The following is a 19396-nucleotide window of genomic DNA, read 5'->3' on the forward strand; positions in this document are numbered from 1 at the left end:
GATATGAAAGCTGTTGAGAAGAGTAGGACTGTTCTTGTCCCAAGAACTCGATCAGATATGAAAGCTGTTGAGAAGTTATGTGTGATAAATACTTATTACTGGGTGGTTTAAACAATTTCAGAGATACCAAGGAGACTGTTCTAGCCCATATGATCAGATATGAAAGCTGTTGAGAAGTTATGTGTGATTAAATACTTATTACTGGGTGGTTTAAACAATTTCAGAGATACCAAGGAGACTGTTCTAGCCCATAATGAGCAGAAATCTAGACCAGATGCCCTGTAGCACAAGTTTCAAATACGTGACATAATGGTTAAAGGATAAAAATGGAAGAGATGGCATGGCACAACCAGCCTAATTTCTTCATCCAATGGCCAAGTGAGTAAAAGGAGGACCGGAAAGAAGTCATCTAGCAGGTAAGAGGAGGAACCTGGTTGGACTCCAGTCTTCTGGCTCCAATCCCCTAAGCACAGAGACATTTTCACATCAACAGCCAGCATCTCCCAGAGGAGATAATTGCTTACCACGCAAAGCAGCATGACTGCAATTAACATGGCTGAGAAATAGCTTCAACTAAACACTCTTCTTGCTGTAATAAGGTCCTCCCTCTTCCTCTAGTAATTGGGAAGGATTTGGATGCATTTAATCACCCTGTGGCAACATCAACTTACTGGGAAATTTTCCAGTACTATAACAATCATTACAAAACTTTAGTCAATCAAGTCTTAGAGATTCCACTAGATGCAAAACATTGTGTTGGCTCATTGTTAGGGAAATAAAAGTGTATAAGAAGCAGAACTGTGTTCCTCCATCCCTGGCAGTGCAGCCCTTCCTTAACTTTCCTCCCAGCGGGTGGAGGGGCACCTGCCGGTGCTTCTGAGAGTTTCTTCAGTTGCCTTCCTTATTAATCCCCACCTGACCCCTTTACATCCTTAAGGCATCAATCCAAGGAAATTTCTAAGCAGAGTTTAAAAAAAAAATTGACTGTGGCCCATGTTAGGCAACATATTTAACAACCTGATGTATTGTACGCTTATCTCTTAAACTGAGGCACAGTTGAACGTGATACCTTACTCTGTGCAACCCCTCCTGTTATTTCCCATTCCCATCTATCCTCTTCTTTTTCTTACGTAAATCCCAGCTATCATGCATTATATTGATTCAGTAATTCTCTAATAGGTCACAACTCTCTTGAGGAACACTGAGAAGCCATGTATTCGTTAATCGCACACGCATTCATTGAGTGTTTACTCTGCCCAGGTACTGTTTGAAGCCCTGGAAAGTGCAGTGAACACAACAGTAAATGTGTGTTCTTGTGGGCTTTGTGTTCTATTGAGGGGAGGCACATAAGGGCCAAGTTGAAAAGTGACAGTCATGAGCTCTCAGGAGAAATCTGAAGCAGGGAGGGAGGAAGGAGGTGTCAGTGGAGCACTTGGGGTTTGAGAAATTGTCCAGGGACATCTTCACTACAAGGTGACATATTGGAGGCCTGGGAAGGTAAAAAGCCAAGTCAGAAAGAGACAGCAGTAGACCTGAGGTCTGAATGGGTAGGCCTTGGAGGGCACTGGATCTCTGTGTCTCTTCCTTTTGTTTAGAGGGAGAAGCCCTTGATGGGACCTTTCTTCCTACGTCTTTCCTCAAAGAGCAGAGGTAAAGGCCCCTGAGATCCAGGCCTTTACATGGGACTCCCATTTCTGTACAGGTTTATACATTTTCTCCTAAACTAGTGTCTTCTGGGATTCAGTCAGTCATCATCAAGATTCCCTGCTTCCAAAATCTCTCTCCAAGTGTCATCTTTACCGTCTTGCTCTAATGAAAACTTGCTGCTCCTTGCATAGACTGCTTCCCGAGTCCTCTCTGGTTATATTATTCTCCCACTGTTCCTGTGCCATGGAACTGAGACTGTTACAGATGTTGGCCTTGATTCTCACAGTGGGCCACAGGTATTATTCCTTTATCCTTCATAAAAATATGTGTTTAAAAATACACAAACTTCGAAGTGTTGATCACAAACTGTGCAAATGACTCCTCTTCCTTTTGTATTCATGGACAGACTTCAGGGTCAGTTTCTCCATTTTCGCAAGATGTAACATGTAACTCACTGTGTCTGTGGCTGACACAACACCACTCATGATTTTTAACGATGGTGAATTCCACAGGTAAAAAATCCATTCTCTACTCAGGCCTCCTGGACTTTTTAAATTCTCATGTTCTCAAACCTTCCATTGTGTCTCATACCAAAATGATCAAATTATAGCCAGCTTGACTAGAACAATCCCTTCGCAATCTTTAGATGAGGCACATCTAGACCCTGCCTTGTCTTTCTAGCTCACTCACTATGCAGCCAACTACATCTCCTGAAATGGCCAGGGTTGTGGCTCCCTCTCACAGGCTCCTCTGCAGTGGGACCCTGCCATGTTCCTGTCAAGAGGTAGAGCCCTGTTGTCCACGCCTGGCACCTGATGCTCAGGCAGCAGAACACGGCTGCTCATTGCTGTGGGACATCTGTGTGGGCCAGGCTGAAACCGCTGCCTTACTATCTTCTTGTGGCACCCAGAGCCACTGTATAAACCACCTGACTTCTCTGAGACCACCACAGCTGCATTAGCTACTCTGCTCTACAATGCAAACTGTTACTGGCCTTCAGAGATCCCATGTGAGCAAAGAAGTCGTTGTGCAAGTGGTTGCTGTAGCCCCTGCTGTCCAGCCCTAGACATTTGAGTTACCTTCGGCCACCCCAGTGGTCTCTGCTGAGACTCCAGACATCAGAGAGGTTAGGCGTAGAGGTGAAAAGAGCAGATGCGACTGTGCCTTTTCTCAATTACTGATGCGCAGAATCCATGCGCACTATGAGGTGGTTGTTTTACACGACTAGGTTTTGTGATGGTTGCCATACACCGTAAATGACTAGAACGGATGCCAACTTAAAACAATCCCTGGCCCCACAGAGAATCATGCTTGGCATCAGGTTTCTGCTCTGGTGATGATGGGGGTAAGCTTATCATTTCATGTACTACTTTGCTTTACTCATGTGGAACAGACCATCAAATCCTCATAAAACAATCTCTTTCTCGCTTAAATGCTCTACATTTCCTTTCTGTCACTTACGGCCACGTGATTGTGATTAGTTACAGCCAGCAGGATGCTATGAGGTTCTAGACCAAGGTAGTTATGAGCAGATGTGCATCCTCTGACTGTGCCCTCTTCTGTGTCTACGACCCAAGAACAGACTGGAAGGAGGAGAAACAGATGTAAGACAGAGCCTGCTGGGTGCCTGCACTTCTTCCTGGAGAGAGCTATGCAGGACAGCATCCTATTCTGCCCCACACCGACTGCAGAGTGAGCAAGAAATGCATCATTGTCACGTTAATTAGATTCATGGCATTAATTGTTGCTGCAAAGTACTCTTGCTGACCCTGACTGGTACAATTTACATGATCTATTATTACAGTCATTCTTTTGCATATTTTGTAAACTCACTTTTTTTCAGTTTTTTCCCCCTAATTAAATTTAACTCAATGCCTACTCAACTCCTCCACCCAGCTATTTGTGGCTGGGGATTTAAAAAAAATAGCGACTTTGTTCACTGATTTATTTTTTTAAAACTCGCAAACATAAACTTCAAGTGGATCATTGGTGCTTTCTGGTTAGTCTCAATTTTCCTGTTTAATTCAGTCTCCGATTTCCAAGTGACTCTTTCACACTTTCTTCATTCTCCCAAAATTAACACTTCTCAGCTGTTGACTTGCTTCGTATTTTACTGGCAAAGCTGAAGCCACCGCAGTTTCCACATGCCCCACGCCTCCATGCACCAGTCTGTCCCCATCTGCCTTTCTTTCCTTGTGGCAGGTGAACCATCTGCCCTTATGTAAAGCCAACAGTCCCTCTTGTTCTCTAATGGTCTCATCTACTCCATGATATCACTTCTGCCATTTCTTCCTCTCTGCTTTACTCTGAAGTCTCTCCTGGCCCATACATTTTCACCATCAACCTTGTGGCAGGTGAACCATCTGCCCTTATGTAAAGCCAACAGTTCCTCTTGTTCTCTAATGGTCTCATCTACTCTGCCATTTCTTCCTCTCTGCTTTACTCTGAAGTCTCTCCTGGCCCATACATTTTCACCATCACGCCAGTATTATTAATTTCTCTTCGAGGCAACACTCCTTGTAGGAAGTATCTTTATTTCCTCTCCTCTAAGCTCCACAGACCCTCTTTCAATGACTCTCTTGCCCTCCACTTTCCCCCAAGCATCTCTCATCAAAGTCACTGTTGACCTAAATCAAATGGCCACTTCGCAGTTCTCATTGGAGACAATTTATTAGCAGCCTTTGGTACAATTGATCTCCTGTGCTCCTGTGAATCAGCTGAGTTTGCTCGGGGACATTAGCTTTTTCTGGTTCACAGGTTCACTGGTTGCCTGATTCTTCTTACTGTTATCTTCTGAATCATTCTCATCTTCTAGCTTCTGAGTACCGGAATGCACCAGGGCTCACACTGCAGACTTCAGTTTCCCATCTATATTAATCTTTCCGGTTGATGCGATGAGATTCCATGGCTCTTAATCTCAGATGAGGAGTGTGAGTCCCAGATTTCTACCTCCAGCTCCAACTTGTAGATTTTCCCTCTGAAACTTTTTTTACATCCTTTCTTATTTAGCTCACTCCACATTTCTAAATTTTGATGCTAAATAGCTACCTTTAACTTAACAGACCCCCAAACTGAACTTTGGAATTCTCTCTCTGCCCAACACAATTCCTTCCTCCCATGCCTGCTGTCTGCTACCGGAAATAGCAACTGTGCTCCTCCAGTCCCTCGATTCCCAGAGCTAGGTTATCTGTGACTGCACTTTCTCCTACACGCCACATCCAGGCCTTCAGCAAAGCTTGTCAAGTCTATTTCCAGATATGCATCCTCAGTCTAATCTCTTTTTCCCCACCTTCACTGCCCCCATGCTACGTTATGCCACCATTACAGCCTAGCGGAATTTGCAATCATTTCTTTTTTGACTATATTTCACTAGTGCACGTTAATATTACATGATGATGGAGCTTATTTTGGAAAGGGGATACATTCATTTAACCTATCTTAGACAATTTCAATTTCAATTCCATCTCTCCCCTTTCCTTTCCTTTTTTACTCTATTTCTCTCCATCCTTGTCTCCAGAAGTCTACTCCCTGGTCTCCCATCCTCTCTTCTTTATTTTCATAATGTACTAATTGATTTTTTAAAAATTTCTCATATATGAGAAAACATGTAATATTTAACTTTCTGAATCTGGCTGACTTCACTTAACCCGATGGGTTCTGATTCCATCCACTTTCCTACGAATGCATGATTTCATTCCTCTTTAGGGCTAATGTTCTATTGTGTGCATATATCACATTTTCTCTATCCATTCACATATTAGTGGACATCTAGGGCAACAGTTTCTTAAATAGTCACCCTATAAAATAGTCTTTCCCTGTTAGAGACTAATTTACATAATGTAACCAGAGATGCCTTTAAAGTAGAAGTCAGAACACACCTTCCTGTCTCACCTCGCTTCCGATAGCTCTCAGCTGAAGTCCTCACTTCTTGCAACCCCATGCCTGGCCCCATTCTACTTCCGACCCTCAGACAGCTGCCCACTCTACTAAAGCCCTGCTCTTTTAGGGAAACTGAGTCATCTCAGAGTCTTTGCATGGTACTTTCTATGGCCAGAGTCTTTCTTTGGGTTGTTCCATGGCTCCTCTTTTTCCTTATTTAGCTCTCTGCTTCCATTTTATTTTTCAGGAAGGCTAATCTTTGCCTTTACATTCTGTCCTGCTTTATTCTTTTTTTTTTCCTCATTGAGTTTATTGGTACATTTTAGGGATACAGTACAGCTACATTCATCATTGGGATCTTGTACCTTTACATGCCCGGTCTTGGTTCTCATTTTTTCCCCTTGTCCCTTCCCTCCCTTCACCTCCCCTTACTATTTACAAATACTTTATTTCCACTTTTTCATTTTCTCATTTTTTTCTTTTCCCTTATTACCTTTTCCTGCTTTATTCTTTTTCTTCACATCACATATCGACAATAGAACATGGTTTAATTCTATTTGTATTTTAATGCCTTACTCCCCTCCTCTTCAGCCCCAAACTGTAGACATCTATGATGGTAACAATTTGATTAGTTTGGTCCAGAACCCAGAATTCCTTGAACAGAGTTGCTGTTTAGTAAATACTGTGAATTGATTAATAAGTACAGGAAGATAAGGTTTGGGTGAAGAGGAGCGAAACTGGAAACTCTGAGATCACCGACAAAGCCAGTCATCTGTATGTGCTTGGGATGAGACTCACAGCAGGCAACACAAGCTCAGAATGCCAGAGAACAAGAGAGGGGCAGGGTTCCCAGTGCTCTAGCTGCTATCTACAGAGGACCAGAGTGGTGCATCCTGCAGCAGCCCGGCCTCTGTGTGCACGCTTAGTTGGTATTCCTCCTGCAGACAGAGGAAGCACATCCACCCGGGGCAAATGAGGTGAGAATTAAAAAGGCTGGCAAAGAGCTAGAAATTAAATTAGTGACATTTTCCTTGCTTTATGCTCCAATAAAGAAAAGAGGTTAGGCTGGAGCTGAAAGAAGTTATTTCAAGTCATTTGAAATTTTTATTCTCATTCTAGATTTATCTCTAAATACTCTTCTAGAGAGATTATGTGTAGCTATAATCATCTTCTTTCCTAAACCTAAACCTAGAATATATCCTTTGACAAATATAAATTTACTTTGGGGAACACCAGGACAAAGACTAAAAATTGGCCCTGGCATTAAAAATGGAGGCTATGTATTCACAGTATATGTGTCGCAAAAATGGCGTTAAAATATTACCTGAATGAGTGGTCAGAGAACCGAGCGGGCAGTGTGCAGGGAGGACTGACAGGGACTAAGGCAAGGCAGCTGTGCCCGTTTAGTTTGTGCTAGTGAGAGTAAAGGGTTCCAGGCCTGGCACATAGCATAGCACACATTCCCCATCTCAGAGACATCTTCATATGGAGGGAGGATTGAAACAGGTTTATAAAAAGAGCTTCCTTCACATGCAGCTGATTTTATGTTGTTTACCATGACACAATGGCCATTCGCCAAAGGACTGGTCTCAACCAGTGTCATGGGTACCGCCTGCACACTGGGCAGACAGGTGCTGTTCAAGCTCAGTTTGTGTTTTTTGTCATATTGGGGCTCCCTGTCTTCAGTGAGTTTGTGTGACTGAGGTTCTGAGTGCAAGACTGTGGTTTTTTTCTAATCTTCTCTCTCTCTCTCATATTAGAAGGCAAAGAAGAAATTTAGAGATTAGAGGTTTGAGGCTAGTATATATCCTAACAGTTTTTACAAAGAAATGATCAAATTCTAACTTCAATAAGACTATGAAATGAATAATATTCATTTAAATTCAAAATGTCTGAACACTCTATATTCCTTATTTTATACATGAAAGGCTGAACAAAGGAACAATGCATAACTGCTCAGTGAAACACAGAGTTGCAAGAAAAACTGGGATTAAAATCTAAGCTTCCTAATCCTGAGAGCTTCCTTCCACCTGACCAGCTCTCAGGCTCCTGATCCTTACTACTGGAACCAGTCTGTAGGCAAAACAAAGCACAAAACGAACTCCCTATTGGTAGAACAAAAATCTCGAGGGCCTTTCCTTGTGATTATTTCAGAATGTAACAGAAATGTTCCTTTTGGAATTGCATGCACATTTAGGAGTAACCATGAGCCAGGCTTCCTACTCTGTCCAGGTTGGACTACAGATTGTAAAGGGCCGCAGGAGAGGAGCAAAATATGTGTTACAGGGTCAGGGACTTTTTTCTCACTGTAGCGCTCCATGTTCTTCTTCTTTGTTTGTAGAATAAGAATGCACACTGTGACAATGTACCCACCCAGCACTGGTAGAATAATGTTGTTCCTAGTTGGCATGGAATATATAATTCTGTCTTTTAGTGAAAATCTACCCATTATTTCATTAGTTTTAGAAAGAGCCCCATTGGGCTCCAAGAGTTCGGTTTGTGACTACTGAGAAACCACAGTTCCTTGGTGATTGCACTGTGCAATTCTCACACCTCTTATCATCTCAAGTCATAAGACTGAATCTAAGAAGCATAACAAGTATAAATGGTTCAAATTTAGTCTTATCTGTATCAGTGGTAACAAAAAATGACCATGTGGTTCTTCGAGAAAAAGACCCGTGCTATTAACAAGATGCATTAACAAGATGTGATGTCACATGCCAAGGCTAGAAGGCTCAGTTTCTTCAAACCAAGGGCTGTGCTTACTCATCACTGAATTCATTGCACGTGACCCACTGGATCAACACTCCTAAGGACTTGCTGACATTACTTATTGTATGTTATGAGCATCATTTATATTTTGTTACACTTTAAAAAAATAACTGAAGACTAAAATTATTTTCCCCATATTGTATAAAGACAATGTGAAGCTTAAGAATATAAACGTGTGTGTGTGTGTGTGTGTGTGTGTGTGTGTGTGCTCCTGTTGAGCCCAGGAAACCAGGAAGCACTGAGGTACATCCCCATTCCTTTTTAATTTCGGTTTTGAGGCAAGGTCTCATTAAGCTGCCCTCTCTGGCCTTCAGCTTGTGATCCTCTTGCCTCAGCCTCCTGATAGCTAGCATTTTGGGCTTAGGCTACTGTACCCAGCTGACATAAATCAACTTGATAGTTGCTCCACGATGAAGTTGGGCTCCCAGATAAAGAAGCCTACCCAGCACCCACAAGACAAACCCTCTCTGTACATCCATTCCCAAAAACATTTGAGAAAGTGATTGTAAAAAAAGATGGGAGGAGGCCTGTGTCACCCAGACTTTTCTGACCACAGGCTGGCATCATTTTTCAGTTAATAATGAAAACTAATTTACAACTAGTGTGAAGCTGAGCAGTCACGATGATTATGGAGACTCCCTTGCTCATGCCTGCTCACCACCTAGAGGCTCATTTCTAAGTCAGCGAGCAGTTCTCACACCACACCACACAGCACCTCTGCAGCACCTCATCAGCGTGGCCTCCTCTGTGTCCCTCCTGAGTCCTCACTCATTTCTGTCCTTAGACTTCATCGTCTGTTTAACAAGAGCACACACACACACACACACATACACACACACACAGAAACACACACACACACACATATACACACACATAGCTTTTATATATTCTTGGGAGGTCACTAATGTATGACTGGGACAAAATTCACAGGAGTGAGTGATTTTGACCAAGGATGCCCGGGAACTATTTTTTCTTAGAGGTGAATAAAATTAGAGGTTACGTATAAGTGGGAGCAGGGAGATCCCACCTTATGTAGAAGCAGGGGGATGGAGAGCATCCTGTGCAAAAGCTTTGAACTGAAACACCCAAGGTAGACTTGGGAAGTTCTTTGAGGTCAGGATATATCAAGGGTCCTAAGAAATGTCTTCCTATGAAGACATTGTTCTTCACTGCCACCAACGAGGGTGCCATTAATATGAGACACCAAGTTATACTTGAAATAGGTCTTGTTTCTCCTTAATTCTGTCTCCCATGTTCCCTGTCCTACAATTTTTGAGGAAACTGAGTAAAGAATTCCAGTGCTGTATAAATTTAAAATCATTTGACAGCACTGAATGGAAGGGGAAGATGGTGTGGTCTTTCCACAATTCCTGGAAAGCCACAATATGGGCCCCAGGAAACATTTCACATCATCACGCAGACACACTAGGGCAACATTAAAACCAGTTTCCACCTGAGAAGTCAAGAAATGTACTACCTTGCCCCAAAACTGTAAGAATCCGATTACCACAAGGATGGATAGTTACCCATGGCGAAGAACGGGATTCCCAGCAGGGTGGAGTTGTACTTGCCGTCCGTGATGAAGAAGATCCCTGCTGCCGTGACCAGGGAGATGCACACGGTGAGGACCCCCAGCAGGCCCAGGAAAGGCTTGCTGCGCAAACAGTCCTTCATGGAGCTGGAGAGTGTGGCTGTGGTCAGGACTAACACGAGGCTCACCAGCACCTTGCTTCTGGCAAGGATGCTGGTCTTATGGAAGTCTCTCCAGAGGCTGAAGGATGCGAGAGGGTAGAGCTGGAGGTCTTGGTGCTCCTCCTGGAGCTTCCCCACGAGCTTACAGAACTCATTCTCCCACTTCTCCCCTATGAGGTCTTGGGTGGCAGAGCCATAGGTCTGGAGGTAGTAGGTGATTTGAATGGCTCTGGCAGACTTGACCCGCTGGTCCTTGCTGTTGGGCACTTCCACTACCCCGCCCAGCTGATGTCCAATAAAACTGTTCCTCCCATCCTTGAAAACATGAAAAGGGGAGACTTAAGTTACCAGAAGGATGCACATCCCAGGAGCAGCTTCTTACTCTAAGTAAAGGAGCACAAGAAAGGCAAAAGTGGGTGCCAGAAACTCAGAACTGATGTGGGTGGAGAGGCAAATCAAGAGTTCATATACCCAGCCAGACACAGCAACGTGGGACACCATGCGTGATGACCTGGGTTAGAAAAGATGCAGAGCCCGAAGAACTACACAAGACTCGACACATGCATAGGGACACGTTCGCAAATACTATTTTGTGTTCCCCAAACACCCTCGTTGCAACCTTTTCCTTCTGTGCCAATCTTTTACGGTTCTAAATGCAGGCCACACTTATGGTTCAGTGAAGTATGGCGTGACCTGACATCACTACAAAAAGTAAAGTGACTAAATAAATATTTTTTTCTACAAATGTATGCTAAACTTTCTCGGGTCCACACGCAACTGCACCAACACATACAAACGGACTCAAACGCGGATATCCTTCCTTCTTGGTATCTGGTGATACAATCACACAGTGCAGGATAGTACGGAAAAAATATTTCATAGGATTAATTTACTTATATTGAAACACTTAACTATACATGGGTCGATCAAAATATAAGATGAATTTAAACATTTTAAAAGGTGTTACATTAGAAGGCACATCGTCATCAAGTCCCCTCAAAACATTATTCCTCACTTACTACGCTCTTATCCCGTCATTCTGGGCACTGTCTGAAGCAGTTCTGGAAGTCCTCTTCCATGAGTGTCTTTAAGAGGTGTATTTGGAAATACAGTCCAGGCTGCTGCCAGTGCCATCCAATGGAAAGATAGGATTGCAAAACCACCGCCACGTGTTCTCATTTATCTTATTCACCAGTTCTGGCACTGTGCAATTTATGACCCTTCCTCAAAGTCAAAATGACCATGAAAGGTCAATATCTGGAATCATTTCAGAACACTGAGGCAGCCATGGCCACACAGAAAGAGCTCTTTCCTCTCCTGGCTCTGCTTCCTGAGAAACTTGTGAGGTGAACATCTTGCCCGATTCAGCTCATGTACAGTGAATTCAGCCGTGTGCCTGCTTCCCACCCAGCACCTACATTTCCAAGGTTACCCTACATCTCACATCCTGTTCCTGGCTCCAAAATTCTGACAACTGTCATTGAAGTACATGATCATTGCGGCAAAAATAAAATTTCCAAATTGCTTAACACAACACGCAGGAAAGAGGACTTCCAGACCTGCTTCACAAAGTGTCAAGAACAACAGGACGAATGTGTCCAAAGTGAGGAGATTGATGGAATATCTCTTTTACTGTAATTTTTAAAAAAATTAAATCATTGGCTGCATTTCTCAAATTCACAGTGTAATGTGAGTGCTGGTCGACTCATTACTGTCTTCCTGTAAACCCTTGCCTCAGGTGCAGGTTGATCTCTCCCTGAAATGACAGTGGCAAAAACCCCAAGAGACGGGTGACACATTTTTGGATTTGGCTGCCAAAAGTCACCTTGACTCCAGAGCATGGAACAAGGTAGTACAGGCAAGCATGCAGGAGTGGGAGCCCAACAAGAGATGTAACCCCTTCTCCACAAGGCATCCCAGGGTGCGCGTAGCTACAGGCATGGGTTCAGAACAGCAGGTTCAGGCCTTGTGCCATGTGCCTCACCATTCAGAAAGAGGCTCTGACAGCCATCACCAAATGTGCCAGGATAGCCCTGGAAATGCAGGTGCTGGGTGAGAAGCACATGGCCAAATTTATGTCACATGCAGACTATATGTGAGCTGAATTGGGCAAGATGTTCACCTCACAAGTTTCTCAGGAAGAAAAGCGAGGAGAGCAAACAGCTCCTGCTGGACAGAGCCGTGGACAAGGGTAACTACATTGGGGGTTTCATGGGGCCATCAGGCATATGGTAAATACATGAAGTAATTGTGGGCTTGCTTAATGCAGACACCTAAGCCTGAGGTATTTATATCTGTATTCTTGATAGGCACCAAAGCATCCTAATATTTGAGAATGTGTTGCAAATACAAAAAAGTTTAAAGTTTATGGAGAGTGCAGTACTGTTAGAATCTTCAAGAATTGCAAAAAAGAAAAGAAATTTCATGCTCTAATACTCTTTTCGACCTAGATGTTGAATAATCGCAGTCATTCTAATTAACTCTACCTGACCAATTCCCAATGAACGATATACTTCTTACAAAGAATTTGATTTGAGGATCCTCTGCCTCGATATTACCCCCCACTTTCATGGGATCTTTGTAATTGCCTCATCTCTGTTATAAAAATCAAACCAAATTTGGTTCCGGATTCCCAGTGTTCTCTCTCAGTCAAGCCCTGATGGTGCTCCAATGAGCTCCCAGGGGAGGAAGTACACTGTGGGGGAAGAGGTGGGAATTCTGCCCAGAACACACACACACACACACACACACACACACACACACACACAGAGAGGGAGAGAGAGAGCGAATGTGCAGTACACATTGTACTTGACCAAGTGGGCCCACATTGCTCCCTTCTCAAGCTTATTTATTTTTGTTTGAAGCATGGTGTAATTTTTGTCTCTTCCTCTCCCCCTCTGCTCCACCTCTTCTGGGCTCTGTTCCTATTCTTTGAACATCCAGTTGATTTCCATCTCAAGGTCTCTGACTCTGTGGCTCCTTTCGCTGGAATATTTTTCAACACTTTCCTTATGGCCAGGACCACTTCCTTTGGAGGTCTTAGCTTTAAAGAAACCTTTGGCACCACACAATCTAAACCAGACCTCTCCTTCCCTGCAACCTTTGTACTTCGCAGATCTGTTTTGTGCTCTTCTTGCTAGTGATTTTTTAAAAAAATCTGGAATGGTCTTATGTAATAATTTAACCACTTCTCTCTGTCTCTGCTAGGGTGTGCAGCATAGAGGATGGTAATATTGATGATGCCCAAAGCAGGCTGGAAAGAGTGAACCCCACAATTGTCTTGTTTATAAAAGTGAGTCTAGAGGAAGCCTATGTGCCCAGATCAGAGTAACTCGCACCCAAATTCTGTCCCTACAACGAAAACCTCCTGGCTAGAAGCATAGTGTTCTAATTCCAATCATACATTTTGTCCATTTTATTCTTAATTCAAGGATGCTTTGTCCTGTCGTTTATGAGCCTTGTTTACGTTAATTTACACAGAAACCAGACATCCCCTTTCCTCTAATTGGTTGCCAATAAAAGTCAGTGCCTGGGACTGCCCAGTGCCTTTGTCAGTCACACTGACATTGGTCACCTGGCTCCCCGCTTTCTCTTAGTTCTATCCCTTAGTGAATTTTTTTCTCAGGCCTGCATCACACATGGGGCAGGTGGGGACCCGATACTGTGCAGTACTGAGAGCTAGCCTTTCCTGGTTTGCTAATAACTTCCCTACACGGTACCTAGAACAAGCCTGCTCCCCGAGAAACACTCCAGCTTTGTTAGTTGCGTGAATTATCTTAAGTGTAAATTCCTAATCGTAGGTGTTTTTAAGAGACAGTTTCCCTACGAGCAGGAAATGCAAATCATACTTTTACCTGTCTTTCAATCTGCTTAGTCTCATGTAATGTTTCCCCAAAACATGTTCCCGTTCCATTTTCACCATGTACCGGATGTGCGCAGAGGGCATTTGACAGATGGGGGCCACAGGACACACTGGAGAAAGGAAGTACACGTCTTGTGACCCCAAGACCTAGCATGGCAGACGATGCTCACAGAGCTGAAGCGGGTGCTGGGGTGTGGGGCTAAGAGGGGCTGGGGCTGCTCAGGAGCAAGGATGCCTGAGGAAGTAAGTTCTGGGGCTTCTTTGTTCTCAACACAAAAATCACTGGTGGATTCACCGGAAAAGACTTGCTTTCCTTTTTGGAGTACTTGCTCACATTGCACTGGGAAAACAGATTTGGGGGGGAGGGGTCCCTCAAACTAAAGGACTTCGTGAGAAAGCCCCTGTAGTATTTCAGTATTTCTTGATGCAGCATAAGAACATGTCAGCGAGGCGGTCTCTAGTAGGCAAATTGTTGCAAGGTGAATCAATAAAACTGCAGGTCAGGATCCTATCTCCTGGCCATAAAGCATCTCACTATGTTATCTCTCCAGCAGCAGTAATGCTGCAAAAACAGCCTTGGGTTCTCCAGCTTTTATTTAGTCTGAGGTTACTGTTTTGTGACATTGCTTTGTAGCTTTTACAGTTATTCTTGTCCAGTCCACACCTAGACAGTGAAAAGAAAATTACTCTCAGAGATAAGATCAAAGAATAAAATTTTGAAGATAAGAGAGGATGGAGACATTAACATAATAGTTGTGCACAGAAAAAATTACCTGATGATGCTGTGACATTAGAGGGGAGGAAGTCTAATATCTGCTCAACGTAGAGGCTACAGTAAAACTTGGGTATTTTTCTATGGCTGCAAGACATTTGGCTGTACAGCTATCCAAGACAACTATAATTTGGATTTCATTGATTTTCTGTGAGGTAGGCACTGCAAGGATACTGGGAACTTTTAGATGGTTAGTTGTCTTTTATTTCTGAAAAAACGTCTTTTGTTTATAATAGACGGTGACATTTCTAAACGAACACTAAGGTTTTGTTTATTTGAACAGCGTTTTCCCTTGTATTTGTTTTCTAACTGACATCTCTGTCCATTTGCAGTGTTGGTTAGCTACACAAACTAGGATTAAAGGCAACCATTAGTTTTCTTGATTTAATATCCCAGGGTTTTTCTATTTAGTAGAAATAAGCAAATAATGAAAAAGCAATTTCCTACAGAGTATTCATTTTAAAACAACTCAGAATTCATTTTCAAAATGAAGATTTTAAAGCATTAAAACTCCCTTAAATAAAGTATGAATTGATTTTTTTTTGGTTATATTACTAAGCTGGGAAAGTGTGATGGTATATTTCAGATTTTTTTCCAAAAGAGAATAGTTATAAAACACGAAGCTTCTGTGTTACTGAAATGAAATGAAACCTTTACAAAGCACTTCAGCACATCAGTGAACCGAGATGTGGTTGGGCTTTTTTTTTTTTTTTTTTTTTTTTTTTTTAACCATACATGGCCCACTGGGTGCCAGGACTTGGCAAAAGTGCTAAGGAATCCTGGAGAAAGGAGCCACCTTCTTGTGAGGGGCTAAGAAGACCCTGGAGCATGAGTCAAGGGAAGAGGAGGGCTTGTGGGTGCACAGGAAGAGTACAGGTCCCTGGAAGGGAACACCATGCACAGGGCTGGCTAAGAGAGTGGGTGTGTTGTCCCCCTGAACTTTGAGCTTGACCGGAGTCTACTGTTTGGGGTGGTGGTAGAGGTGCATGGATTGGGATGAGTCTTGTGTGTGAATATTCATTTATTCAAAAGTGTTCTTTGGCTGTAGTGTGAAAAATTGAACTTCTGGTAGACCTTTGGGATGGAAATGGGCACAAGAGAAGGGCATGCCATATACATATTTACATATATGCACACACAGACATATATTCACATATATGTACATAGTCACACAAATACATGGGTCCTCAAGTGGTTCTTTGTAATGTAGAGACACACAGGTAACCTTTCACACAGTTTTCTCTAAAGCAAGTCTTACCTAACATTGTATGAGCATTAAAAAGGCATTTTTCAGAATAGAATACAAACTGTTCTGAAACTAAAATTTTCCCACACCTCACCTGGGCTTTTTCCGAAGTAGTGCTTCTTCTGGAGTGCTAAGGGCATCTTGGGAAACAAAATTCCTTCTTAGAGGGGTGAGAGTTGTTGGAGGCAAGAGGCTCATTTAAATGACTCCCACCATTCTAATAAATGACAACAAATACATGTCCTGAGTGTCTGGGAGGGTGGATTGCTAGTCCCATTGCAGAAAACAAGATAATGACAAATAAAGGGAAGAAAATTTCTTCTATGGAAGATTTTTTACCTCTCTTGTAGAAATAGATCGCAGTTATGTCATTAACAAAAAATAACATAGTAGGTTTGTTCACAGGGTAGGCTGGAATGGGAGCGATGAATTTGTGGAGACATCCAACCTGATTTCACTTAGCAGGTGGTGGGGCAGGGAGAGGAGCCAAGAACAGGACTCCCTTATTCTCAGGCTCAAGTTCTAAGCAATCTGCTGCCTAATTCCCAAAATGACCCTAGTTAGGATAGTCTACCCTTCTCCACCACAGACTGTGTGGTTTTCCCCATTGAGACATAATGTGGTATTCAGTGTAAGTCGCAGCGGGTTCCTGGCTTGCTAAGAACAAGGTGGTAACTCAACCCAGGAGCTGAACCAACCTTGCTATGGGATAAATGGCGTTTACCTTTCAAAGGAAAGACATGGGAAGTTGGTGGGTCAGTATCACTCTCTGTTTTGAGCTTGAGTTCTAAATAGGCTGCCCCTGCTGTCCTAACTTTTGCCTCTGTATCTTTCCATCCCAGGCATTTTATTCTTTAATTTGATTAACAAAGGTTGAGGCATGTGGCCAAAGATAATCTTTTTTTTTTGTTTGTTTTAAGTACAGAATTTGCTACGCATATAGTATCACACTAAATGAAATCCAGTTTTTTTTCCCCCTGGAATTATCCTGTTATCACAGAAATATAGATTAGAAAATTGAATAAAATTCCAGGAAACATGCCACTGATTTATGTCCTTTGCAAGTAGCATTTACACTTTTTAACTCCATTTTTCTAATTCTTATTTTGCTTTGCTTTCTAAGACTATATTAAAGTTTCACTCAAAGGGACCTCATCTGATAATTAATACATCTGTCTTTTATCATTGTTATCTGAGTGACTATTTTAAATTCCAACTACTAAGTTCATTGACCATGAGGAATGAAGATGGTATCTTTTTCACAATAAAGGAAGTGAATGTGGGAAATGCAGAGGGATGGAAATGTTATGAAACAAGGTGAAATCCATAGTGTACCATGGTAGTCTTTATGTGCAGGTGTGAGGCGAGCTGAGTTTTTCTCCTTTGATAAAACGCCTCCCTTGTATCCGCACTGAGGATAACGCAGATCTCATTGTTTTATATGAACATTCTCCCTCCCTCTTCTTCAGTTCGTCTTCTTTCTCTTTCCCTTCCCTTTCCCTCTCTCTATCCAAGCTCTACCTTTACCTGGCTGGCTTTCCCTCCCTCTCTCCCCATGTTCCTCCTCCCTCCATGATCCACCTCCTCCTCCCTTTTCATTTCTGTCCTCCCTTTATGAAAAAGACAACTACCTGAAAGCCACACTGAAGGATAATTATTGAACTACTGATGTGAAAATCAAGATAAACCACACTGGCTTAAGTCCACTTTATCTTCACTCAATCACCTTGTCTTTGTAAAGCCCTACGGACAGGCGTGCTTTGAAAATATACTTTGTGATGTGCATCTGCATGCGGCCTATACAACCTTTCTTTACTATGTCCAAAATATTCAGTGTGATTACTGAAGTAAAATGAAAGCCTTTTGATAAAGCCAAGGAAATAAATACTATCCTCTCTTACAGCTCTGTGTGGGAGTTAGACATTCCTTTTCTCAGCACGGGAAACAAGGGGGCAATGGCTCAACTTTAGAAGTATGAGGACATTTTGTGAGCTGATTTGATGTATTTTAGACAAGAGCACAGGGTAGTCCTTGTATTAAAATTTTATACTGTTGTATATATAGAAGAGAAACACCTAGGTGCCCTTTGGATAGTAATATTTAAAAAAAACATGTAAGGCACAAATGAAAAATTAATTCAAAAGCAACTGCAAGGGGCTTTTTGTTTTTGTTTTTTTGCATGACGATTTGCTCTGTTGGCAAAGGTAACCAAAATTCACTAAATATTTAGAAAATAACTATATGCTTTTATTTCTTGAGAGGGAGAAGGGCTCTTCTTTCTGGTTTTTTTTTTGTTTTTGTTTTTGTTTTTTTTGTTTTTTTTTGAGCTAATACTGAAGTTTCCTTGCCTGGCACTGATAGAGGGGAGAAGGGAATCTGCCAAACTGTGTGTGCTGTAAGCAAAGCCATCAGCCAGAAGCACATGAACTGCACTGAATAACTAGAGCCAGCCTCAATAGGGAGGTAGAATTTCACGTCATGTTATTGCTTAAGTGAGACTGATTCATGGAACACAGCGCTCCTTTGTGAGGCTTTTCTGTTAATAATATTCAGATTAAATTCTCTCATTTGATCTTCATGAGGTAGTGAGTTCCATGAGTAAAAGTGTAAATAGCTGATCCCCAAAGGCTTTGACAATTAGTTTATTTAGACTTTTATGCAATACAGAAAAAAATATTAAGGCAAATGACCTCATAATGAAAGCAATCATCCCTGTGGATGCACAGCGAGGCCATGATTAAGCAGGACTCCCCAGCCCAGCGAGGGGATCTCAGTTTCCTATATCATGCAGATATAACTGCTGGGTCTTGGGTGGCACAAGAATCTCCTTTAAGCTGTGCCAATGCTAGTACCAGCCAGTCTTGTTTTAGGGATTTGAGGACAAGACTTTTAATCAAAACGGCACTCTTTTGGTAGTTTGGTTTAAATTTTAGTGGCCCAGTTTCTCCTAATGCGACATAAAACAGTTTTCTTAAACAAATCACTACCTTCCTTTTCAGGTGTGTTAAGAAATGGACTGAGATCTCCTCCCTGGTCTTTAGTACGAAATGTCACTAGAAGTCACAGGACCTGGCCACATGGCAGTGAGGACATGACCACTCTGAACCCTGGGCCACATACTTGGCCACAGTGATTTGGCTTTAGCATACAGAAGAATGCCAAGTTGGCCACTTATTAGTACTGTGACTTGTACAAGGACTCACATTTTTTAAGCCTTTTTCTGGGAATGCCTAGCTCATAAGCTTTATTATGAGAATTAAGTTTGATGATATTTGCAGAAGAATGGCACCTGTGCTATTTTGTAAGTGTTCTATGAAGACCTATTACTTCATTGCAAAATAATACTTGAATGATTCTTGATTTTTTAATAAAATAAATAAAAACAGACCATAGTTCTTGACACCAAAAACATCCCATCAACCCTCAGCTTATACTACAGGCACAGAACATTTCCAGGACTCTCTTGGGAGGGTATATTTAGCTAAATATTGGAGGCAAAGCTCCTAACTTTTCCTGTTCTACTCCT

The 19396-nt window shown here is 42.3% G+C and overlaps 1 protein-coding gene across 1 annotated transcript in view; it reads right to left on the reverse strand.

The window, feature by feature from the left end:
- The window catches only part of Ptchd4 (patched domain containing 4), a 180347-nt gene that overhangs the window by 94428 nt on the left and 66523 nt on the right, over positions 1–19396 (reverse strand). The window contains exon 11 of the mRNA XM_010617820.2: positions 9825–10305. Within this exon, the coding sequence (XP_010616122.1) occupies positions 9825–10305 (481 nt within the window). The remainder of the gene's footprint in view (positions 1–9824; positions 10306–19396) is intronic.

The sequence above is a fragment of the Fukomys damarensis genome, unplaced genomic scaffold (genome assembly GCF_012274545.1).
Source record: "Fukomys damarensis isolate Sample0158 unplaced genomic scaffold, DMR_v1.0_HiC HiC_scaffold_20, whole genome shotgun sequence".
In the NCBI taxonomy this organism is placed as follows: Eukaryota; Metazoa; Chordata; class Mammalia; order Rodentia; family Bathyergidae; genus Fukomys; species Fukomys damarensis.